The 25,634-nt window shown below is 39.8% G+C and overlaps 1 protein-coding gene and 1 long non-coding RNA gene across 3 annotated transcripts in view; one reads left to right on the plus strand and one right to left on the minus strand.

Annotated features, from left to right (window-relative positions):
* Nucleotides 1-24,940, plus strand: part of LOC142661451 (uncharacterized) — a 97,649-nt gene extending 72,709 nt beyond the window's left edge. The window contains exon 6 of the long non-coding RNA XR_012850737.1: nt 24,077-24,940. This is a non-coding gene — a long non-coding RNA (uncharacterized LOC142661451). The remainder of the gene's footprint in view (nt 1-24,076) is intronic.
* SLC30A5 (solute carrier family 30 member 5) overlaps nt 17,978-25,634 on the minus strand; it is a 40,150-nt gene continuing 32,493 nt past the window's right edge. For both annotated transcript variants that reach the window (XM_075838837.1, XM_075838832.1), the window contains 4 exons: nt 24,536-24,779; nt 24,039-24,265; nt 21,050-21,178; nt 17,978-18,954 (listed from right to left, as the gene is read on the minus strand). In XM_075838837.1, the coding sequence (XP_075694952.1) occupies nt 18,784-18,954; nt 21,050-21,178; nt 24,039-24,265; nt 24,536-24,779 (771 nt within the window). In that variant the 3' untranslated portion in view covers nt 17,978-18,783. The remainder of the gene's footprint in view (nt 18,955-21,049; nt 21,179-24,038; nt 24,266-24,535; nt 24,780-25,634) is intronic.

A 25,634-nucleotide genomic window follows, 5' to 3' on the forward strand; every position in this document is an offset into this window, starting at 1 on the left:
GTAATTCGGCATCCTGCTTGATAATTCACAATGTAATTTCATACAGAGAATATAAGCAAATAAATCATCCTTCACAAACCCCCCTTTTTCTCATATTAAATTACAGAAATTATATATTATGATTATGAAACTCAAACAATATATCAATAGGGCCACAACTAATATGATGCCATCACCAATGTCCGGTTAGGGTATGGGGTCCCACCAGTGTATTGACAAGTCATGTTCATCATCGTCCTCTTCTTCTCCTGTCTTCTGATTAAAACACTTGATACTGCTGATGGATTCACTCAGGTCTTTGGTCCTTACTTTGAACTTTGCTGATGTCATCTGGACTTGGTTTGGTCCTTCTCATCTTTCAGACCCCGTCTCTTTTAGTTTACGTCACCGGGCTGTACACAACACCTCATGCTGTGAGCCTGGGGTGAGATCCCACGTAGGCGGATTAGTGGAGTGTTATTATGACCACCACAAACCCTCCGCTCAGCTGTCCTCTTCCTCCGGTAAGTTACTTGTCTGGGCGGCTGCTTGGAATTGTGACACTGCCGTCAGTTCATGACAAACGCATTGTACTGGCTCCGGCTGCGCCTGCTGCACCTCAGTAATGGAGTTCATCGTATTAAAAATCTTTTAGTTCATGTTTACTGGCACATGCTGGGGACCCCCAACCCTTGTCAATTGTTAAAATAAATACTAATCTGGTGATAACATCTACGTACTATAAAAGTTGTTCTAAGTACATACAATAACAATGTCAGGCCCTTAAACTAAATGAAACAAACACCTTTTATATAAGAAAAACTTCTCTGTTCCAATGGACAGGGCACCTAGAAGATGTGTAATTATTGGGTACATTTCATTTGCACTTGGTGTCACGCTTTCCAGCAGGATTTGTACCTTGATCTGAGCTGATTGCCTGGAACATTTCCAGCTCACCAAAATATACACAGATTCCACATGTTTATCTGACAAATGTCGTAAACCAATTTTTCTTACTCTAATTTGTATTACATGGGAAGGCCTCTCAAGGTCTGTTCTCTTCGTGGGAGGCGGGTATGATAAGGTTGGCACCGGTCTGCCAGGACTGTTCTGTAGGCAAATCAAACAGCTCTAACAGAATTTAGCAGCAACAGCTGTAAAGCCTGGGACATACCAATTAGATCTTACCAAATCGATCCTTGCAGTCTTGGGGCATATGTGAGGTCATACACCATCAATGCAAGTGCCATCAAGAGTGCCTTGGGTGTTACCGGTTCACATTCCATTATCCGTCCACATTCTGTTAAAATCTGGTTCTCACGCCTTCCGCTCCCAGTTGGACTCTTTCTGTGGAGAACAAGCTTTTTCATTGTATAAACATTAATTGATCTTAATCAAATAATTAATTTGAAGAAAAACATTAACAAATAACATCTTTACATCAAACGTTCACATTGAGCAATAACTAGAAATGATACATGCAAACTCATTTTTCTTCTTTATATATATATATATATATATATATATATATATATACATATATATATATATATATATATATATATATATATATATATATATATATACACACACACCCACACACAAGCACTGCACAGAATTTTCCTTTCACAATAACAACGACAAAAAACAAATAACTAAAAATGTTTTCAAATGGGAATATTCCACTTCTGTACCTTTTATCTGACGCATGACTCTAATAGTCCAATGCTGAGGCTGGTCCAGAACTTTACATAGAACTTAACTTTAGTATTTAATATTCCCACAACACTTCTTAAATACAATTATTAAAAAAACTAACTTTGGAATAACATCTAGAGAACTGCTGATATCTTATTGTACAAACATCAGGTCAATACTTGGGATAACATTGTTCCCCTGTCACTTACACACAACGTCTGCAGTGGGGAAAATACAGGCCGGGCTTCAGGCCCCCCTGAGAACAGATCTACACACACGAGCACATTGTCATACACGTCTACCTCGGGTAGTTGTATGTTCTGCAGTCGCTGGGACTGTTAATCTGGCCGGGCTGCACTTTTCACAGGTACCTTTGCTGTTTTACCTATGTCATGCCGTGCGCACATCATGCCGGCTGCTACAAACCTAGTGGTGGCATTATTGTATCCAGGGACAAGCCAATTTACTGACACCTGGCTGCATATACCTTTGTTGTCAGTTCTGTCCTCTCTCGCTCTCTCAATTGGCCCAATGGGCCCATAATTGTGGGCGATGCCAAAAGCGTACCTAGAGTCAGTGTAAATGTCGGCCGTCTTACCTTCTGCCAGGTTACAAGCCTCAGCGAGCACCTCCAGCTCCGCTCCTTGAGATGAACAAGAAGGTGAGAGTGGTTTCTGGGTAATTTACCTTGTGCCTTGTATCCTGTTCTACACATACTGTATGAAGTATTTCTACATTACAAATTTACATTGGAAACCCATGTCACATATAGATAGAACATTTCAAAAGGGTGGAGTTTTATTGTTCCACATTCATCTGATGATCCAGAACACTTGTAAATCCCACCCACCAGGTCCTGTAAATACCTGATTAATACAAAAACAAACAAAATATGTTACTGAAATCTGGCATAAAATAAACAATAACAAAACAATTTTTTTGTTTTGCCTTCTCCCCATCTAAATCTGTAAAGACTCATCTGTGAGTGACATCACCTCTGCCTCCTGTGTAAATTTGCTGGAGGGGGATGGTCTTTTACACAATACCTCATATTGGGTGGAGACTACAGCACAGCTTACCCAGTGCCATATTCACCGTTCTGGAAGGATCTGGAACCATCTACACAGAAAAACCTCAAAATATAGGTTACTGTCATACACATTTAATCTGGGTTACTCCTTGAAGCTCATACACATTTTGTAGATCTCCTAGAACCAAATTAATTAATTCAAAACAAAATAAAACACAAAACAAAACTACCTGATCAGTCCCTTCAACATTCCCTCCTATTTGGACTCTGCGAAAGTAATGTAGCAGGGTTCAAAACTACATATCAACATAATAAAATTAGGCACTCTATCGGGGGGGGGGGGGGGGGGGGGTCATTAGTTTAACCCCCTGTAATACACAACAGCCTGGAACAAAAAAAAAATTACTTTCTCCTGACAAAAATACATTTTATCTTTAAAATGACCTGCAACCATTTACCTGTAAAACATCTCACATTTTCAAAAATAACATTTAGGCAGCACCATAGCACGTGCCTCATGTGTGAAAACAAAAACAAAACAAGACAAATGTAATTAGTTATTCAATAACACAGAAAATAATATATCTGGTAATATTAATTACTGCAAACCAATAAGCTGTACATAAAAATAAGGGACAGTGGGGGCACATACATTTTCAAAACCCCGTGTCTCACAATATCTGTAGTTTAATACATTTGAATTAACATCAAAACATTCCAACATTAAATCTTATCACATTATAACACATTAATATACAGTATAGCTTTTATCTTTTTACAAACAGATCCAGCCGGCTGTAATATTTTTCTCGCTTGGTGTATTTACAGACGACTGCGCGTGCGCGAAGATAAGACACGTTACATAAAAAAAAAAATGAAAAAAAAGTGGAACTGATTTTAACCCCATACACAAAACACTAACATTTTTAGACATTACTGCTGTTAAAAATAGGAAACATACAATATAGTTCTGCTTTTATTGTGGCCATTAGTTTCAAACTTCAGACATGTTACATTACACACATCACACAGATGTCTCATCACATCACACATGTTACATTACACACATCACACTCCCCCCATTCTGACCCACGTTAGTCACTGCAATGTACCCGACTGCTCCGTTTTCTTCACTCTTCCAATGAAAATTTACACCTGTATTTAAATTGTTCTTTCTCACATCATCTTACTTGTAACCACCTGTAATCACCTGCTTTGTCCTTTTAACTTATGCCTTGTCCTGGCCACTCCACTCCCTTTCTCAACTTTCCACAAACCATTGTCTTTATCACATGCAAACATCCTTCTTACGGCTGCCAGCTGCCTCTTCATTCAACAATTTTTTTTTTTCAGTGTGTTATTTTGCCTTCACATACTTTACAATTAAAGCCCCAGCTCCTTTTTGCTCATTCTAATGTTGGCCGGGACCAGTGCCCCAAAGCATCTTTGTCCAACTTCCTCCTGACCCCATGGTCGGAGAGCAGTAGGGAGATTTCCGGTAAATCCCCCACCTCCAGGCAAACAGGCCACGCCACGTTTGCCGACAGATATCTCAGACCAGTCTATCTCCTAGACCGTCTTACCAATACGATATCAAAAGTCGTTCCTCCAGACATTCTAGCAGTAGGATCCTCTGATCCCTCACTGGATTGAACATCAAGAACAGACAAAATGCTGCCAATCAACAATTACAAGAGCAAATTCTTCAACACAATCGACATTCATGAACCTCCATTGATTCAAGCAGGAGTTGGTCACTTCACTTATGCAGAACACTTGCTGCCGGGGTGTGTCTTTCGGTTCATAGAGCCCATGATGTAACATATATCCCAAACTCTTTCCTCTAGCACTTTGCAATGGTTTCACATGCAAATTATATTTGGTAACATATATATATTATCCTCCCCGCTCAGCCGTTCACTCTGTGGGTTATAGTTTAGGGGGCTGTTATCTATGTTGGTGATTTCTTTACGGGCTATGGGTCTGAGCCAATACCAATGTCCTTCACTGTAATTACTACTACGACACAGGTGGCATCTGGGGTAAGTGTCAGGGTCATTCATTGAATACAGGATGTTATATTACAACGGTATTCAATCCAGCGGTCTGATGTTATACTACTACAGACTTAATTACTTGGATGTTATTTTACATCAAAGTGTATATGCCGGATTATCATGTGCTAGAAATCAGTCTGTACTGATTCCCACCTTATGCCAGTCTGGCAATGCATACAACTGGTTTATGGACCCTTACACACAATATCACTGGCTGGCAATGCGTTAGGAAAATATAAATGATTTTCTAATACAGTATTCAAAGTTTTCCCTGTTGCACTGGGTAATGATATTGAGTGCAAATTCAATATAGACACAATTGCTTCTCCTTGCACTGGATTCTACATTATCAGGACTTAACCATTGAAGCCCCTGTGGTACTACAGGATATTACTCACAACTATCCAACTTTCCTCTCGCCTACAAACAGTCAATTACCTCCCAACTATAATCCCAGACAAACGGGTAACAGATCAACTATTAATCCTCAACAATTTTACACAACTAAATAACAAATGACACTACAACAAAGCAGCAAGCACAAGTTTTGTTTTTTCCTCACAGTCCAGACTACAATCTTTTCATTTCAAATACTTCACATGTGAGTTACGACTTCTCTCCACCATGTGCTACGTCACTGCATTCCAAAGGCGGAGGTTTTACACTTCTCACAATTTTTCTGGTTAACTATGCAATTGCTGGCAAAAATTCTCTCATGTCTTTCATATCAACAGTTTAAGATCACGTACACACCTGCAATCCTTCATCACACAAAAAGCTTCAGCATACCTTTTTGGATCCATCTTTCAACCCACTTCTGACTAAGGAGCCTCGTCCATAAAGAAGTGACATCTGACAGCTAGATTCCAAGGCTTACGCAATACATGTGTGAATGGTGTAAGAATAAGCTCCTTACCTACCGCGGTTTTATGTAATTCACAGATGCAAAGCCAGACCTCTCCAGTGACAGCTTATCAGACGTGCAATCTTCCTGGGTTTTATCGGCACCATAACTGTCGTGGAAATCCATCGCTCAAAATATATTAGACTGAAATTTATACGAGTACAAACAGACTCTCAAGGCCAGACTCCATTAGTCAGTATCCTAATTAGGATATTTCACCGATATATATCGAGAGAGGAGAAGAAAACACACAGACACTCTGATATGTTCAAAATGCTCCTCTGAAGGATTTATTACCAAACTCAAACTGTTAAACTGAAATTCAGAAGGGGTGTAGGCTTGAGGTAAACCAATCAGAGACAATATAACAATATTTGTTATTCAGTAAAAAGCATACAATAAAATACATCCCAGATACATCATTATAATTCTTCACACATCAGGTTTTGCAGGTGTCTAATCTCTTTTGGGCAGAATGTCCTCGTGGAGATGGGGGAGACCTTCCTTCACGCATACTTGCCACCCTCCCATCTCCCTCCCTGTCCAACTTCACATGGGAACCAAGGTCAAAGATAAAACATACGAAATCAACATTACTTGTATTAAAGGAACAATGACTTTCCTATTCACTACAATAAAACCAAGATGGGAACTCCAGACAAGATGGCTGCTGCACGAAACTAAATCATTTAAATATTATCATCACTTTCACATAATACATATCTTAGTAATTCGGCATCCTGCTTGATAATTCACAATGCAATTTCATACAGAGAATATAAGCAAATAAATCATCCTTCACACAGGCCTACATATAAACTGGAGCAAATCGGCTTTGATGTCATTATGGGATTCCGACTGGCCCTCCGTATATTGTAATCTGCCGGTGGTAGAGAATTTTAAATACCTGGGCATCTATATTACTAAACAAGCTAATAAATATCACAAAAAAAATATTTAACCCCTGCTAAAATACACAGAATCGAAATGTAAAGTATGGGAATCCTTGCCTTTATCTTAACCGGATGTGTTAATTTAGTTAAAATGATACTTCTCCCAAAAGGGTTGTACCTCCTTGAACATTCCTCGGGTCCCATTCCTAAATCCTTTTTTTCCAAACTATAATCCTTATTAACTTCATTTATATGAGGGAAATCCAGACATAAATTAAGTGTGAGTGTCTTACAAAAGCCAGAAACACAGGGGGGTATGGCCCTTCCGGACTTTTACTTATATTTTTTAGCTGGCCATCTCCGCTTTCTCCATGGATGGACATTACCTATCACTCCGGCTACTATGGAATATTACCTAGCACATTATTTAAAGATGGGCACGTTCTGGCCGGTCTTGGAGAGACCAAGCCTTTTTCCACGCCGTTTGCTGTTGCTTCACAGGTTAGCCATTCAGGTTTGGAAAGCTCCTAAAGAACTATCTCAGTATCATGACCTTCATCCCTTAATACCTCTGTGGGGAAACCCTATGTTCCCGCATCTCTCACTTGTTGAAGGGGATATGTTTTAGACTTCATATGGTGTTAAGACTCTGGGGGACCTGTACAGCGATGGGAGATCCTTCACACAAATACAAGAGTTATTTCATGTACCACGTACATCATTTTATAGATATTTGCAACTGAGGCATGCTATAGGCAGTCAGTTCCCGAATGCATCGTGCCTCATGTCTGATTACCCCTTAATTGGAATATTTATATCACAAGGGCCCAGGGGCATTATTTCAGCCTTATATATATATCTTTTGGGAAATAGATTGAAATCCACCCAATTAGCCTCCGGGACCAAGTGGAAAATACTTGTTCCTGGTATATCTTTAGAAGATTGGGAGGAGGCACTGGCGTCCCCACTCTAAGTCTCTCCTGCGGTTAACAATCGCATGACTCATTTATACTTTCTACACTTATGCTACTTATCCCCAATTCGTCTTCCTAAAATGGGGAGAATTCCACACACCATATGTCACAGATGCTCTAAAACACAAGCTGACTTCTGACATAAGGCTTGGGAGTGCCCATATATTAACTCATTTTGGAAAGACATAACTACGCAACTGACATCTGTACTGGGGATTCCAGTGCCGTTCACCCGGTGTGTGCCTTCTAGATCTCTTAGATGAATCGTTATGGCCACATCACACTAGAAAGCCATGCCCTCGGATGGGTGATAATATCCGAACCTTAGGTCAATGGAAGAGACTGATCAACATGTCAATTCCCTATGAGAGACTGGTATATTCTCATAGAGGCTGTCCCCAAAAATGGCAGAAGATATGGGGAGGGTGGATGGCGTACCCCTTGGCTTTCTCTTCCCCGAGATCGCTGAGAGCAGGTCTCTTTTCTGATCTTTGAGGTGCTAGAGAACACTAGTAATAGGATGTTTGGGGGGGGGGGTCCCATTGCTGTGCAAGGTTATAAAGAAGTAATCTGGAGGTCTAACATTTCATGTTCATCATTCTAAGCATTCAATTTACAATGACATACTCTTACGTGCAAATATCACATGTGCGTTGTTCAGTTTAACTTTGTTTAGCTCTGTTAATCAATGACTGTGTATATCAAACTATATGCTTTATTCTGATCTCTAATGTACATTTTCTAAATGTGAGTATTGTTTCCGGTATGACCGGATACTCAGTCTCTTGTTACTAATATAGATTTAATTCTGTATTTGTACACATGATGTGATATTACTGCTTTTTGTTGATGTACAAATTGTATTTCATTTGCTGTTTAATAAAATGAGTTTAACCCCTTAGTGACCACCAATACGCCTTTTTACGTGATTCACTAATGGGCTTTAGGCTAGGCTGACGCCTTTTCACGTCAGCCTAGTCTAAGTCCTGCACGGGTCTCCCGTGCAGGCAGGAGCCGGGGCTCTGCTGTCTGATGACAGCTGAGCTCCTGCTCCAACGCCCGCGATCGAAGTTTACTTCGATCGCGGCCGTTTAACCCGTTAAATGCCGCCGTCAATAACTTTGTTTACAGAGGGAGTGCACTCCCTCTGTCACCCATCGGCGGCCCGCGAATGAAATCTCGGGTCTCCGATGGGGTGTCATGGCAGCCGGGGGCCTGATAAAAGCCCCCAGGTCTGCCCTGGACATATTCCTGTTAGGATGCGCCGGAGGCACGTCCTAACAGATTGCCTGTCAGATTTACACTGACAGGCAATAATGCTCTGGTATACGAAGTATACCAAAGCATTATAGCAGCGATCGGAACATCGCACAGTAAAGTCCCCTAGTGGGACTAATAAAATCAGTCATCAAAGTGAAATAAATATTATTAATAAAAAGTACAGTAAAAAAATAAATAAAACCATTTTTTTCCATAAAAAGTGGTTTTATTTAGTAAAAGTGTAAAAAAAAAAAAAAAAGTACACATATGTGGTATCGCCGCGACCGTAATGACTCCATTAATAAAGTTAATATGTAATTTAAACCGCAAAGTGAACACCGTAAAAAAAAAACGCAAAAAACCATGGCGAAATTGCAATTTTTTTCCATTGCCCCCCAAAAAAGTCATAATAAAAATGAATCAATAAGTCCCATGCACCCCAAAACAGTACCAATCAAAAGTACGTCTCGTCCCGCAAAAAACAAGCCCAAAAAATCACTACATTGATGGAAAAATAAAAAAATTACGGCTCTTGGAAAGCGACGATGCAAAATCAAATAATTTTAGTTCAAAAGTGTTTTTATTGTGCAAAAGTCGTAAAACATAAAAAAACCTTACATATGTGGTATCGCCGTAATCGTACCGACCCTTAGAATAAAGGTAATGTGTTATTTACGTCGCACAGTGAACGGCATCAATTTAAAAACGCATAGAACAATGGCGGAATTTCAGTTTTTTTTTATAATCCCCCCCAAAAAGGTTAATAAAAGTTAATATAAAAATTATATGTACCCAAAAATGGTGCCATTAAAAAGCACAACTAATCCCGCAAAAAACAAGTCCTCATACAGCTATGTAGACTAAAAAATAAAAACGTTATAGCTCTTTGAATGCGACTATAGAAAAACGAATAAAATAGCCTAGTCATTAGGGCCTAAAATGAGCTGGTCACTAAGGGGTTAAAAAAAAGAAATCATTTTTGAAATTGGGCCTATATAATATTCTTTTTTTCTGAGACACTAAATTTTGGGTTTTAATTAACGGTTAGCTATAATCTTCATTCTTAAAAGAAAAAAAAATGCTGGAAATAGATCACTCTGTGTGTAATTCATTGAGAAGTACATATATATATATATATATATATATATATATATATATATATATATATATATATATGTGAAATTGAAACACCAAGAAGGAAAAGTTTTGAAATTGTGGCAATCACAGGATCGATAGACATGTTAATAATATGCAAACGATAAAAAAAATGGAAACAAAATATTTCAAACCTCTTGATTTATTCAATAACGATAATGAGCGTCACGTGCAGAAATACACGCTCTTACACATCTTGGCATGCTATCAATGAGGTTATTAACCCTTGGAGACACGGCCAATTTCAGTTTTTTCCTCTCCGCCTTCCAAAAGCCATAATTTCTTTTTTTTTTTTGTCGACACAGCTGTATGAGGGCTTGGTTTTTGCAGGTCAAGTTGCAGTTTGTCATGGCACTATTTATTGTACCGCATAATGTACTGGGAAGCTGAAATACAATTATTTGTGGGCTAAAAAGGGAAAGAAACAGCGATTATACCATTTTTTGGGGGGGTTTTGTTTTCACAGTGTCCATTAGGCGGTAAAAACAACGTGCACCTTATTCTACAGGTTGATACGATTATGGCGATACCAAATTTCTGTTTTGTTTTATGTTTTTTGATCACTTTTTATTTCATTTTTTTTGAGAGCTATCGTGACCAAAAAACAGCAATTTGCGTGTTCTATATATTTTTTTTTTACGGCATTCACCAAGTGGTTTAAACCACACTATAGTGGGATAGTTCTGACTTTTATGAATGCAGCGATACCATTTATGTTAACTTTTATTTTTAAAACATTATTTTAGGGGAAAAATGGGAAAAGGTTTTTTTTTTAAACTTTTTATACTTATTTTTTTAAACATAAAAAAACCTTTAACTGTTTTTTACTTTTTTATTAGTCCCCCTGAGACCTAAACACCACAGAGCTCATGTAGATAGTGGCTCAATACCACTGTAGATAGTGCCACAGTGCCCATGTAGATAGTGCCACACCCCCTAGATATAGCACCCCTTTGTAGATAGCATCATCCCCCTGCAGATAGCAGCATTCCCCCCTGTTGAAAGCGTCACCCCGTGGATTGCACCATCCCCCCTGTAGATAGCAACATCCACCCTGCAGATAGCGTTACTCCCCCTGTAGATCGCACCACTACGCAAGGCACATGTTGGCACTTATACCTTGTATATGCATTAGTTACAGATCTTTTTATTTTGGCCAATTTATTTGACAGTTCTATATATTGAGCGGTCGGCTTTCATTTAGGTGCACGTGCAACAGAGATGAGTGGTAAATTGCCTTGCAGAGTGGCTGAAACGCATGCACTGAATTTGGCACACATGCAGTAGTGTTTAATCCCTTCAGGACTGAGCCTGCTTTGGCCTTCAGGACGAAGCCGATTTTTCAAATCTGACATGTCTCACTTTATGTGGTAATAACTCTGGAATGCTTTTACCTATCCAAGCGATTCTGAGATTGTTTTCTCGTGACATATTGTACTTTGTTAGGGAAAAAATTTGGTCGATAAATTCAATATTAATTTGTAAAAAACACCAAGATTTAGAGAAAATTAGCAAAAATGTGCATTTTTCTAAATTTAAATGTATCTACTTGTAAAACAGATAGTAATACCACACAAAATACTTACTAGTTTACATTTCCCATATGTCTACTTTATGTTTGCATAGTTTTTTGAACATTCTTTTATTTTTCTAGGACGTTACAAGGCTTAGAACTTTAGCAGCAATTTCTCATATTTTAAGAAAATTTCAAAAGCCTATTTTTTTTCAGTGACCAGTTCAGTTCTGAAGTGGCTTTGAGGGCTTTATATTTTAGAAAGTCCCCATATATCACCCCATTTTGAAACCTGCACCCCTCAAAGTATTCAAAACAGCATTCAGAAAGTGTTTTAACACTTTAGGCGTTTCACAGGAATTAAAGCAAAGTAGAGGTGAAATTTACAAATTTCATTTTTTTTTTTTGAAAATTCATTTGTAATACATTTTTTCTGTACCACAGAAGGTTTTACCCAAGAAATGCAACTCAATATTTATTGCCCAGATTCTGTCGTTTTTTTAAATATCCCACATGTGGTCCTAGTGCGGTAATGGACTGAAACACAGGCCTTAGAAGCAAAGGAGAACCTAGAGGATTTTGGGGTCTCCTTTTTTTTTTAATATATATTTTAGGCACCATGTTAGGTTTGAATAGGTCTTATGGTACCAAAACAGTAAAGACCCCCCAAAGGAATTTATCTATGGGTATAGTTAGCATTTTGAACACACAGTTTTTTTGCTAAATTTATTTGAATTAGTATGTGAAGATGAAAATCTACTTTTTGTTCTGAAAAAACATACAAATTTTAACAAGGAATAAAGTAGAAAAAATACCCCAACATATGTAAAGCAATTTCTTCCGATTATAGCAATACCCCATATGTGGTAATAAACTGCTGTTTGGACCCACAGCAAAACTCAGAAGGGAAGGAGCGCCATTTGGATTTTGGATTTTGCTGGAATAGTTTTCAGTGCCGTGTCGCGTTTACAATGCACTGGAGGAACCAAAATAATGGAACCCCCCCCAAAAGTGAGCCCATTTTGGAAACTACACCCCTCAAGGAATTTTTTTTAAGGGTAAAGTTAGCATTTTGACCAAACAGTTGTTTTGCTGAATTCATTGGACTTAGTCTGTAAAGGTAAAAATCTACTTTCTTGCTGAAAAAATGTAGACATTTTTAATTTTTACAAGGAATAAAGGAGAAAAAGCACCCCAACATTTGTAAAACAATTTCTCCTGATTACGTAAATACCCCATATGTGGTAATAAAGTGCTGTTTGGACCCACAGTGGGGCTTAGAAGGCAAGGAGCGCTATTTGGCTTTTGGAGCTCAAATTTAGCTGGAATAGTTTTTGGGTGTCATGTTGAATTTGCAAAGCCCCCGAGGGACCAAAACAGTGGACGCCCCCCAAAAACCCCATTTGGAAAACGACACCACTTAAGGAATGTATCTAGAGGTATAGTGAGCATTTAGACACCACACGTCTTTGGCAGAATTTATTAGAATTAGGCCGTGAAAATTAATATCAACATTATTTCCACTAAAATGTAGAATTATTTCAATTTTACGAAGGATAAAGGAGAAAAAGCACCCCAATATTTGTAAAGCAATTTCTCCCGAGTACGGCTATACCCCACATGTGGTCATAAATGCTTTTTCATTAGAAAGTAATTAACCCTTTCCGGACTGATCCATGTTTTGCTTTTTCTTTTAAATTTTTCCCTCCCCGCATTCCGAGAGCCATAACTTTTTTATTTTTCCGTCAATAGAGCAGTGTGGGGGCTTATTTTTTGCGGGACGAGTTTTAGTTGTTATTGGTACCATTTTTTGGTACATAAATCTTTTTTAGCACTTTTTATTAAATTTTTTGGTAGAGCCAAGGTGACTAAAAAAACCAGCAGATTTGCCGTTTTAAATTCTTTATTTTTCACGGCGTTCACCGTGCGAGTTAAGTAATGGTAAATTGTAATAGTTTGGACTTTTATGGACGCAGCGATACCAATTTTGTGTATTTTTTTTACATTACTTTAGAGAAAAAATTTGAAAAGGTTGTTTTTTTGGACTTTAAATATTTATTTTATTTTTTCCACTAATAATAACTATTTACTTTTGTTTTTACATATTTTATTATATCGGTGGACGTAAACGGCTGTTTGGGCACGCTGTAGGGCTCAGAAGGGCGGGAGCACCATTTTGCTTTTGGAGCACAGATTTAGCTTGGTAGTAGCTCTGGCGTTTTGCTGGTATTTCAGTTTATAATGTGGGGGTACATGCAGGCTCGGCAGAGTACATCAGGGGCATAATAAGAGGGTATAATAATGGGGTAAATAAATAATAATCTGCAGATATGTGGCCAGTGTCGCACTTATAAATGGCGCCTGATCTTATCCGCTTTTGGAACACTGCACATTTTGCATCGCTATATTCTGGGAGCCAGAACTTTTTTTATTTTTTCACCACCGGAGCAGTGTGAGGGTTTATTCTTTGCGGGACAATCTGTAGTTTTCATTGGTACCATTTTGGGGTACATGCGATTTTTTTTGTTCACTTTTTATTCCATTTTCCGTCAAGCAAGGTGACCAAAAACCATCAATTCTGACAATGTTTTTTATTTATTTTTTACAGCTTTCACCCTGGGCTATAAATGACCATTATACTTTATTCTGCGGGTCGATACGATTACGGCGATACCATATGTATATCGTTATTTTTACATTTTGTAGCGTTTGCACAATAAAAGAACTTCTTTATAAAATAAACAATTTTTTGTGTCACCATATTCTGAGAGCCATAACTTTTTTATTTTTCAGTCAAAAAAGCTGTATAAGGGCTTGTTTTTTGCGGGCCAGGATGTAGTTTCTATTGGTATCATTTTGGCGTACATGCGACTTTTTGATCACTTGTTATTGTATATTTTGGGAGGGGTGGTGACCAAAAAAATAGTGATTCTGGCATTGTTTTTCGTTTATTTTATTTACGAACGCAGTGATACCAAATATGTGTACTTTTTTTTTTACGTGTTCATTTTTTTCCTATAATAAAAGACTTATAGGAAAAAAAGCAGTTCTTGTTTATGTCACTTATAACTTTTATTTTTATATTTTTATTCTTTTTTTTTAACTTTCTTTACTTGTCCCACTAGGGGACACTTAGACTTGCAGCTCTGATCGCTGCTGGAATACATTACACTACCTACGTAGTGTAATGCATTCCAACCGTCATTGTGACATGACAGTCACACTGCCAGGAAGCCTACGACGACCACCCTCCGGGTGGTCCTCGTAGGCTTCTGTACATGGCAGCCCGGAAGCCATTGCCTGACTTCCGGTTGCCATGGGTACCATCGCCAGCCCCTGTGATTTCACGAGGGGGCTTCCGATCTCTGCTAAACTCCTTAGATGTGGCGATCGGAATCGACTGCCGCATCGAAGGGGTTAACTGCCGAAATCAGCGGCGATGGGCCGCTGATCGGCAACAGGCCGCTGATCGGCAACAGGGAATGTAGGGCAGACACCCTGCAGTTAAGCGCCGCGCAGCGGTTGACTGTCAAAGCACAGACGTACCTGCACGTCGAGGTGCGCGAAGTTACTGCTCACCTCGACGTGCATTAACGTCAAGGTGTGGGAAGGGGTTAATACAGTCTGTGTGTTCCAATTCTGTATTTCCGCTTACGGTGCCATCTTTGACATGCGAAGTAGAGGCACGAGGATGCCGATGTTAACATGCCTTTCTACATAATGATGTAAAGGCCCTTTTACAAGGGCCAATTATCGGGCAAACGACCGGTCATAGAATGCTCGTTGACAATAATTGCCCTGTGAAAACAAGGCAGTGATCAGCAGATGAACGAGAACATTGATCTGCTGATATCTTACTTTTTTTTTTAAAACTATACTATCGCTCGGCCTCACGTCTCCCTGTGTAAACAGGGAGACATGCTACCGACATGATAATACTGTATGGGGACGAGCGATCGGAGTAACAAGCGATCGGAGTAAATTTTGGAAGACGCGATGTTTCTTTGATTAAAAAGTTGATTGGAGAGGGAAAACCATAGAGAAGTGCAGCAAATTATAGGCTGCTCAGCTAAAATTATCTCAAATGCCTTGAAGTAGCAACTAAAACCTGAAATACGGAAGGAAGCGGAGAACTACCGTTCAAATAGATTGAATAGCCAAAATGGCAAAGGCTCAGCTAATGATCCCCTCCAGAAAGATCAAAGTTCTGAAGTTACCAGCGAGTACTGCTACAATCAGAAGACAATTCAGTGAAACCAATTTACCAGTAAGAACTCCCCGCAAATTCCTGTTGTTAGGAAAAATAAAGACATGTCCTGAATAGGTTAAAATCTGCCAAAGAAACCACTGACTGACCCAAAGAGAAATAGCACAACATTTTGTGGCCTGATGAAAGCAAAATTATTCTTTTTAGGTCTAGTGGCCACAGACAGTATGTCAGATGACCCCCAAGCACTGAATTGAAGCCACTGTACACGGTGAAGACAGTAAAGCACGGTTCTGCAAAAATCATGATATAGGGCAGTGTCTCATACCATGGTGTTGGGCCTATTTAACACATACAAGGGATCATCGATCAGTTTGAATATATCAAAATACTTGATCATGTTGCCCTATGCCAAAGAAGAAATGCCCTTGAAATGTGTGTTTCATCACGATAATGACCCAAAACACACCAGTAAGCGAACATCTTGGTTACAGACAAACAGGATTAACGGTAATGGAGTGGTCTGCCCAATCCCCTGACCTCAATCCCATAGAGAACTTGTGGGGTGACATAAAAAATGCGGTTTATGAGACAAAACCCAAAAATGCTAAAGAATTGTGGAATGTTGTCGAAACTTCCTGGACTGGAATACCCATTCAGAGGTGCCAGAAGTTGGTTGACTCCATGCAACACCGATGTCAAGCAGTTCTCCGAAATAATGGTTATGCCACTAAATATTATTTCAGTAAAGTGAGATCTGAAATTTTTTTCAGTTTATACATTACATTTGAGTTGGGGAAAAAAAAACAAAAAAAAAAACTAATTTTTTTTTGTACTGCCTAATATTCCCTTTACATTCTGTAAGGTGCCATGCACACGACTGCAATTACGGACCCGCCCGGTCATACTTTGTATGGGAGCACTGCCCGGAAATGCAGCCCGTGGGCTATTACAGGCACAGCCATGTGCATGGGGCCTAAAGGATTAACACAAACTGGATACATTTTATTATTTTGATTTGGAATTGAATGTGTAGTGTTTCCAGTGCATTTAGGAAAATAAAAGTTATAATAATTTTGCGCTTTGCTTTTTTTTTTTAAACTCACTGCTATTTATTATTTTTTTTAACACTACTGTATATATAGAACAGGGCACGAAGGCGTAAAAATGGCTATTAACATCGTTTGGGAATTTAGGTATGAAAAGGATGCGTACATCACTAAACCACCAGTATGACATTATACTGCCAGGCTTTAGCGTCTTAAACATGCTCCTCAATCTATTAGTTTTAGCATTTGGTCCAAAAAGAAGTTATAATACAGCGTGCGCTATATGTAATTGACAGAGAAGAGTCCAGGTATACCGTCCTCATGCACTGTATTATAAACCTTTTTTTTTTTTTTTTTTGTCAAAATGCTAAAATAGACAGTTTAGGATGCTAAACCCCAGCAGTATAACGACATGCTGGTGGATTAGTGCTCTAAAATCTAGGGCAGGCTCCCTTTATAAAGCATATGCCTACCTTTTATCACCAATCTACATAAAACATTGAGTAAAAACATTGTATTACTTATTTCGTTCAGATCCTGAGTTACTATTATAATTCCATGTTAATTCTACTAGTTAGTGGTAACAGTCAACACACCCCTAGCAGCTGAACTGAGCTCTTATAATATATTGGGAGCTCAAACACATTGAAAAGAAAAACCTTCAAGCTTTAGGGTGGATTTGGCTAAACTTATTAAACTCCAGGCTGCAGGGTCCTGAGATCACATGCAACAACAACTACTGCTGCATGCTGCTGAGCTACGCAGACATTCGCTGAAGCTGCATCACAATGACTTCCTGCTCTTCACACTCCTTCCATGCACTCTGTATATAACACGGTTAATACTCTCCTCCCACTGCTCTCAAGATGCAGCTTCAGCCAATAACAGCAGAGCTGAAGTCAGAGAGCGCGAGGTGCAGGTAGAATCATTTTGACAACTTCTACTGTACATCGCAGTAAAATGCAGCAGTAGTTATTTTTTGTGCCGTTAAGGACCTATGGCGTACAGATCCCCTTGGAAACATGCATTTGAGGTACAAAAGAGAAAGAATTAACGGCCTTGGTTGGTTTCATGACCCTAGTAGCTCCATTTTACTAATTGTGAAAATATGCCTGGAGTATTACTTTAAAAGGCATAATAAATGCCCCTAAGGTGCCTGAGAGGTATAGTCTAAATAATATTTGATTAGCCATCAGTAGAATATTCAATAGCAGGAAGGACATTTTCATAGAATAATAAGGCTCCCTGGGAAAACGTCTTGTGTCTGGATGTTTTATTGAACAATTATAGGAAAATAAAGCCTAATTATAAATATTCATCTCTTAAAGTCCCACATCCCTATATAAAAGGAGCACTTTAAAATGAAGACATTGGTCCTTTCAACCTCCGAGAACATTTAGTTTTTTTACATGGTTACATAGCAGTAATATTTGCCGTGTGACAAAAAACAGACCACAACAACCGGTTTATTACAAATAATGCAGATGGCTGTCAATCTATATCCCCCTCCATCTTGATTCATGTGGACAGCCCAGACCTCAGACTCTGATGAACCTCCCTGGCCAAGTTCACAGATTTCTATGGAAAGGCACAATGCAAAGGAAGGGGGAAAACAAAAAAAAAACAAAAAAAGGAAAAAATAAAATATATTATATTTCATACACTAAACACATAAAACGGTCCGGAACGTTAAAATATCTGTAGTTGTGTGCAATTTAGAGGCAACTCCATTGTCTTGGTGGATTTAAAAAAAAAAAGGAATGGTAGATTGGTGGTCTGCTATATCACGGTGGCCACTAGCAATCTTTATATATGGTACGATAGGTGCCAAGTCCAGAAAATCATCTCCATGTTAAAGCCCCCTTTGTCCGAGATAAAGAACCAAATGGTAAATTCACCTTTATAACATTGTATAAAAACATCCTGACTTACGATACATAAAGACAAGAAAAGTTGATGTATAAAATCTGAGTCTATACAACATATGATTTCTGTACACCTAGGGTTTCACGTCTCTGGTTTTCCTTGTCCACCACAGGAAGAATACGGTCAGGCTGCTTGCGATCACATGATGTAGGTCCCATCCTTATAATACTTGATGGTGTCCATCTGTTGGGTCATGACCAGGACATCTTGAAAGCCTGTGCTAAGGCCGGACATGTGCTGGAAATAAGCCTCCTTCTCCACCTGGATTGTGAGGTTATTGACTCCAACATCTTTCAGAATTGAAGTTACCTATCGTAAATACAAATATGGGTTAATTTGGGCAACATTGTAAAGCTCTATTCACACAACAGGGACCGAGTGTCGGCCGATAAAAACTGCAGTTTTGGTCAGTTTTTCTTGGCCATTTTGCATCCGTTCCGGGCCGTGTTTCAGCTTTCAGTGGCCGATTTTGACCCGTTATACATCCGTTTTTTTTCCCTGTCAGTTTTAAAAACTGATGAATTCCATTTGTAAATTTTTTGCCACACACTACGCTCTGTAGATACTGCTAAGGCCTCCCAGTAGGTATTGCCACACAGGGGATTCAGTTTCAAGAGTAGGGGGACCGGGCCAAGAGAAGTCGCTGCCGTCACTGTCCCTATATAGACAGTGAAGTCAGGGACTTCTCCTGGAGCGGAATCCCCAGCCACAGCTTTGGCAACGCTGTGGCCGGGGATTCCGCTCCTACAGGGAGCAAAAAATATCATCCTCCTCACATGTACATCGCACTGAGGAGGAGGAGAAGAAGAGAGCGAACGAACGAGCGGCAGACGGCTCGGCCGTCAGTCGGATCACATCCAAGTGGCAGCCATTCTTTACACGGCCCCATAGACGTCTATAGGAGCCATGTGAACGGCCGAAAATAGAGGATGTCCCATTATTTGACGGCCATCAAACCGGGCCATCAAAAAAATCGGCCGTGTGAATAGCCCCATTTGGGGTCAATTGTTCCTACTGCGGCCGTGTGACAACCGTTCGAAGAACGACCGGGAATCCCTGTCGTGTGAATAGGGCCTAAATACATACATATTTTTCAAAAATATAAGAGAAAATAGAAAAACAACCACCACTACCCATATATTCTCTGATTCCAGTTTTGCTTGTGCACGCACCAGCTGGGGCATGACATGATATATTTGTGATATTACCTCAATGCAGTCATAAGACATGGACGATCTGAGTAAGGGACGATGGAGTGTCACATCAGTGCAGTCACTTGAACACATGGATATGTCACTTCATGCTGTGGTTGGTGTTCACACCAGAGCCAGGCATGTGGACAGCAGGTGAAGAATTGCTACAGGGGTTATAGATATTTTTTAAAATTTTTATTATGATTTTGCATTTAAAAACATAAAAAAAATAATTCTTGTTTGACCCTTTCACTGCCAAGGATGTAATTAGTCATGACTTTAAATGCCTGTTTTCATATTAAATCCCAAAATCGTAGCTTTTAATTGATAACATACTCAAAAGGTTGCAATATTTGAGGCGCAGTAATAGTATGAAAAAAAAGTTGTACTTCCTGATTTAAGGCCCTGTTCACATTATGTGTCAGCCAGCCATCAGACTTATAGGTCGGAAGTATTACCTCGCGTATACCTCTGCTTGAAGTCTCTGACGTATTCCACAGTATAGGCATACAGTGGCATACATCGCCTATAGGCTCCCATTACGAGCGTCATACTTTTTTTGCGGGATGCCTCTACATAGAAAAGAGAAGTTGACTAATGACATATTCCAGCTTGGAGGAGACAAAAAGGACACTCTTTCAACCTCCATCAGGTGAATAGAACCTATAGATACGTTTGGTATATACGTCGGAAGCTTTTCCCGGTTTGTATGCCAAATATAGGGCTCAAACTTGATGTAAACAGAGCCGAAGAGAGGGGTGAGTATTTGCAAGTGACAGCAAGAAGATAGATAATAGCCAGTTACGGCCATCATTCCCCTGTACATCCTTCCAGTAACCCCAGGGGTGTGATACAGGAACTTTTCTGTGTGTCAATACCCCCTTTTACCAGTCAGAGAGGATATGCGCTCTGTGTGGCTTTAGCCGAATTAAAAAATTTGTATCTATTACATGTTTTGGACCCACTCCTCGTTTTGGCTCAAAAATATGGATGCAAAATACACCTATTTGTGAGACAAAACCAGGACTGGAACATACATAGAAAAAAAGTATAATGGAAAGATTTGTAATGCTTCTTTGTCCTGGTTATGACTTACAAATACTGATAAAAATATTGCCATGCAGAAGTGGCCTTAGGCTGTAAATCCTTTACCATTTGCCAAAATCAGAATCTCTAGCTCTAGAGATTTGCTAGTCCTTTATAAACATTACCTGTTGAATAATCCGTTGCTCCACTACATCTGACATTACTTGCACATGTATAGTTCCTCCAACAATGGAAGCCGAGTGACGCCAAAAATGTGTATCCCGATAAGATATCAAGCCATCAATGTTTGAGATCTGTAAAAAGAACAAACCCCTTTAATTGACACTTATGTAAATAAAATGGCCTCCGTAATGACGCGCCGTTGTTGCCAGGATCACCACTGAGGGCAGTGATTTGCGGCAGCGGTCACACGGATGGAACAGGACTTTATCATTTCCTGTAAGAGTAAACAGGCCAGCGAACACTGCTGGAATGGCAGGGGATTTACCAGGTGAGTATTACTTATTTTGTTATTTTAGCACAACCCCAGCCTGTTTTTTTAAAGGTCTCAGAACAATCCCTTTAAAGCCAGTTGTACACGACAGAGTGCCACTCGGGCTGTTTTTCACACCATCCGAGTGGCACCCATTGGCTTTAGCAGGTGAATCGGGTCCATGAAAACTGACCCAACTCCCAGATTCGTGGAAAATAGTACATGTCCTATCTTACCACGGATCACTGACAGGACTCGGAAGGCACTCACGGTCTTGTGCATTAGGCCGAAGAGCTTAGTGACTTTAAATGTGGCACTGTAATATGCCAGAAGCCAGAAGCCAGTTTATGAAATCTCTGATCTGCTAGATCTGTTCTTGTGAACTGCAAGTGTGAACTGCAAGTGCGATTATTGTGAAGTGGAAGTGTTTAGGAGTAACAACAGTTCAGCCACAAAGCGGTAAACCATGCAAACGCACAAAGAGGGGCCGCTTAGTGCTGAAGCGAATGACTAAAAGAAAAAAAGGTAGAGTAGCTGCACACAAGCCTATGATCACCATGCCCAATGCCACTGGAAAAATAGCAGATCCTCTGCTAGCAGTGGAAAAGTGTTCTATAAATGTATATTAATAGTAAAGGTGCCAGCAGCAAATATACATACTCTGTCAATGTGCATGGGGACCATAAAAGCTTTGTCCCATCAGGACATGTGGCATAAGGACAACCCCTGTCCTTATGCCACAGAGTTTATGGAGCTAGAGGGCAGCGCCCGGCCCCATCATAGTTACATAGTTAGTAAGGTTGAAAAAAAGACACATGTCCATCAAGTTCAACCAAGGGACGGGAAAAGAGAAGTAAAAAATATCTACACATAGGAGCGAATACTTTTTTGTTCTAGGAAATTATCTAAGCCTTTTTTAAAGCCATCTACTGTCCCTGCTGTGACCAGCACCTGTGGTAGGCTATTCCATAAATTCACCGTTCTCACAGTAAAGAAGGCTTGTCGCCTCTGCAGGTTGAACCTTTTTTTCTCCAGACGGAGGGAGTGCCCCCTTGTTTTTTGAGGGGGTTTTACATGGAACAGGATTTGACCATATTTTTTGGATGGGCCATTCATATATTTATATAAGTTAATCATGTCCCCCCCCCTTAGTCATCTTTTTTCAAGGCTAAATAGGTTTAGTTCTTTTAATCTTTCCTCATAACTTAGATTCTCCATGCCCCTTATTAGCTTCGTTGCTCTTCTTTGTATTTTTTTCCAACTCCAGGGCATCCTTTCTATGAACTGGAGCCCAGAACTGACCTGCATATTCTAGATGAGGCCTCACTAATGCTTTGTAAAGTGGCAATATTACATCCCTGTCCCGCGAGTCCATGCCTCTTTTAATACACGACAATATCCTGCTGGCCTTTGAAGCAGCTGATTGACATTGCATGCTGTTATTTCGTTTATGATTTACAAGTACACCCAGATCCTTCTCAACAAGTGACTCCCCCAGTGTAGCTCCCCCTAGGACATATGCTGCATGCAGGTTGTTGGTACCCAGATGCATAACTTTACATTTATCTATATTAAACCTCATTTGCCAAGTGGACGCCCAAACACTTAGTTTGTTTAAATCCGCTTGCAAATCACAAACATCTTCCATAGGCCTTATTCACACGAACGTGTCCGTTTCACGCTCGTAATAAACGCAGCGTTTTCCTTGCGTTGCAGTTCCGTGTGACATCCGTGTACGGTGCGTGTGCGTTTTTTATGCGCGTATGTCAGCAAAATAATCAGCATTTCTTTAGCAACTGTTGCGTGAATCACGCACAGCACACATATGACATCCGTGTGCGGTCCGTGATTTTCACGCACCCATTGACTTCAATGGGTGCGTGATGAGCAAAAAACGCACAAGTATAGGACATGCAGTGAGTTTCACGTAGCGGACACACGCTGTGTGAAAAACACTGAATGTCCCCATTGAATTGCATAGGTCCGTGTGACGTCCGTTATTTTAACGCGTGTAACACGGACGTGAAATACGCTCATGTGAAGGCCATAGACTGAACTATATTACATAGCTTGGTGTCATCTGCAAAAATAGAAATAGTGCTATTAATCCCATCCTCTATATCATTAATAAATAAGTTGAATAATAGTGGTCCCAGCACTGAACCCTGGGGTACACCACTTATAACCATAACCTGGAAAAAAACAGCGGATTCACGCAGCGCTCCGATTAAAGGTTTTTGTTTTTTTAGATGCATTTGAGCAATTTAACGGAGCAACTTTGTAAAGGGTCATGATTAAAAAAGACCCAGCTATTGTGTACACAGCTCCAAAGCAGACCAAGGTGTCTCCATGGTGCTACTCCACTCCTTCTGCCACCTCTTCTTTCTAACCTACAGGTTTAGCAGTCTACCATATAACTACGAGTAGTGAAGCTCCCAGCAACAGTCATTGTATGCACAATCTCTACAACCACAGTCACGCAAACTGGTAAATCCTTCAGCGTTGTCATAAGTGTCTTGGAGGCCTTCCTCTATAAAACCCAACTTGCATTGCCACTTTTTTTTGAGCACAGCCTGCATTAGGCAGATTTACAGATCTTTTTTTACGGACTTGATTTGTACACCAAACCTATTTAACATCCCTTACACATGGCAAATGAATAACGCAGTAACAAAATTTACCTTCTCAAGAGCCATGTTTATCCCCTTCTCAATTTCAGGAGGAATTCTAAGGAGGATCACTTGGCAAGCATCCTGCAGGAGAGGGAGGACACTTCCAAATATCAGGACAGAAATGAACAAGGAGCACAGGGGATCTGCTATCAGCCAGCCAAACTGCCGAATCAATATGGTAGATACTATGACACCCACGCTGCCAAGAGTGTCTGCCAGCACATGTAGAAACACACCTGGAGAGAAGCAATAGTGGTCATTTAAGGTTAGCCAAGACAAAAATGAATACAAAATATCATGCTCTTAAGGAACTCACAGGCCCAGCCTCTGATTTCAGCAGGTAACAGGTCTAGAATAACATTTATTTCACATTTACAGTAAAAAGGACACACACACATATATATATATATATATACACACACACACACACACACACACACACATATACACACAAATAAATAACACTGCACATCATTTCCGAAATACGCCATGAAAGCTTTACTTACCGCGCATGTTTGCATTCATTCCTCCTCCACCTGATCCATGAGAATGGCCATGGTTGTGACTATGTCCATGATCCCCATGTGAATGGCCATGAGCGTGACCATGACTGTGGCCATGTCCATGGTGTGAGTGGCCATGATCGTGTGAAGAACACCCTCCTCCTCCTCTGGCACCACCATGGGTGTGGGCATGACTAAAGGCACAGATACCAACGAGATTGACGAGCAGGCCCCCGACTGACACTGGCTGTTATGAGAGAGGAGACTATTTAAATGACTGGACTTCTTTTGATAGCAGATGAAGTTAAAATTAAATTAGTTTAAAAGGGTTGGAATATATTTGTACAAGTCCTCTTGTTGGTACTCCATAATATTAATATCCATAGTGAAATAAATGTGGGTACATATGCAAGATGTTAAATCAGTATGTATTTTTTCTTTATTGTAACTGGACAGTTAAAAGGGCATTATGGTTTTAGTAAATAACGAAAAGATACAAGTCACAAAAGAGCGGATCCGTCACGGTTTTCAACACTACCGTTTGCAGTCATTGAATGGGTATCTCATATAATAAGAAGGGGATAAAAATTTGTCCTGGTCATGTATTGATCACACAGGGACACCTGACCAGGACAAATATTTATCCCCTGAAGTTAACACTGAAGGTTCCCATCAAATGACTACCGTGAGGAACTTTACAAAGTATATTGAAAAATTATATTACTTTTCATTATACAGGGTGGGCCATTTATATGGATACACCTAAATAAAATGGGAATGTGATATTAACTTCCTGTTTGTGGCACATTAGTATATGGAAGGGGGGAAACTTTTCAGGCTGGGTGTTGACCATGGCGGCCATTTTGAAGTCGGCCATTTTGTATCCAACTTTAGATTTTTCAATGGGAAGAGGGTCATGTGACACATCAAACTTATCGAGAATTGCACAAGAAAAACAATGGTGTGCTTGGTTTTAACGTTACTTTATTCTTTCATGAGTTATTTACAAGTTATGGGTGACATTATGGGTGTCAGGTCCGAGATGAACAGTTTCCTGGAAACTATATTGGTCGTCGTGGGCCAGTTGAATGGCCCCCTAGGT

Source organism: Rhinoderma darwinii, chromosome 1 (genome assembly GCF_050947455.1).
Source record: "Rhinoderma darwinii isolate aRhiDar2 chromosome 1, aRhiDar2.hap1, whole genome shotgun sequence".
In the NCBI taxonomy this organism is placed as follows: domain Eukaryota; kingdom Metazoa; phylum Chordata; class Amphibia; order Anura; family Rhinodermatidae; genus Rhinoderma; species Rhinoderma darwinii.